The following is a 998-nucleotide window of genomic DNA, read 5'->3' as shown; positions in this document are numbered from 1 at the left end:
TATATATATATATATATATATATATATATATGGAGGCTTTCTTGGTTTGAACATAGCACAAAAAAGTAGAATTCAGGTCATCTTGTGCAAGATTCAAGTCAGGCTCAAGTTTGGTTGGGTTAGGATGAGATATGTAACTACATAAGAAGTGTGTGCTACTTCCATAAATTTCTCTTCTAAATTGTGAAGGATATTTACTTTGATATGCATTTTTAATTTCCCATGCTGTTCAGGCGTGTGATTTAGCTTCATTTTCTGCAGTTTGTTCTCTCAAGAAAAAAGACGAAGAATCCAAGATCCCTGCTGAAACTTATAACCTGCAGTAGATGTTTATCTTCTAGATCTGCAAGGTAAAGGCGTGTTTCGGTTACCTGCCTTTATGATGTATAAGGCCTTTTTTTCTTTACTGCAATTGTAGTTCATGCTTACTGTTTTAATCTTTTCAATGTGTTATTTAATTAGCCTTTAAGAATGTGTACATTTCTCATTAAGCTTATGAATAAAATAATTACTCAGATTTTTTTTTGTTGTTGTTATTGTTGTAGTTCTATCTTTGAAGCATTCAAGTTGCTTCAGCATATTTGTCTGAGTTGTTCTTAAAATATTGGCTGGCCAGGCTAAAAATGATTGGAAGATTTACATATCTACCACTTAGTCTTATGTATTTACATATCTAACACCAAAAATTTAATTTTTTACCTACATAACACCTCATTTAAGCTGAAAAGGTGTATTTCACATTTTTAAAGTTGAAATGGAGTTGTTTTTTATTTGATATGAACGATCTTGGTGGTATAAATGTAGAAAATGAATTTTAGGTTTTAGATGTATAAATACATAGGAATTGGGATGTATGCATGTAAATGCCTCTAGATCATTTTGCTGGTGATTGCTGATTCAGATTTTGTCTGCTGAAATTATCGAAGACAGAATTCTTCTAATGAATTTTCAAGTAGTTTCTTTACTTTTATATTCTTGTATGGATTAATCATATGAAT

The 998-nt window shown here is 30.6% G+C and overlaps 1 protein-coding gene across 2 annotated transcripts in view; it reads left to right on the top strand.

Moving 5' to 3' along the window:
* The window catches only part of LOC110021660 (protein STICHEL-like 3), a 13,955-nt gene extending 13,444 nt beyond the window's left edge, over window positions 1-511 (top strand). For both annotated transcript variants that reach the window (XM_020720244.1, XM_020720243.1), the window contains one exon: window positions 262-511. In XM_020720244.1, coding sequence (XP_020575903.1) covers window positions 262-354 — 93 coding nt within the window. In that variant the 3' untranslated portion in view covers window positions 355-511. The remainder of the gene's footprint in view (window positions 1-261) is intronic.
* The last annotated feature ends 487 nt before the right edge of the window (window positions 512-998 follow it).

The sequence above is a fragment of the Phalaenopsis equestris genome, unplaced genomic scaffold (genome assembly GCF_001263595.1).
Source record: "Phalaenopsis equestris unplaced genomic scaffold, ASM126359v1 Scaffold000137, whole genome shotgun sequence".
Classification (NCBI taxonomy): domain Eukaryota; kingdom Viridiplantae; phylum Streptophyta; class Magnoliopsida; order Asparagales; family Orchidaceae; genus Phalaenopsis; species Phalaenopsis equestris.
The sequence above is the reverse complement of the archived record's forward strand: the minus strand, read 5'-3'. Positions and strand labels throughout refer to the sequence as shown.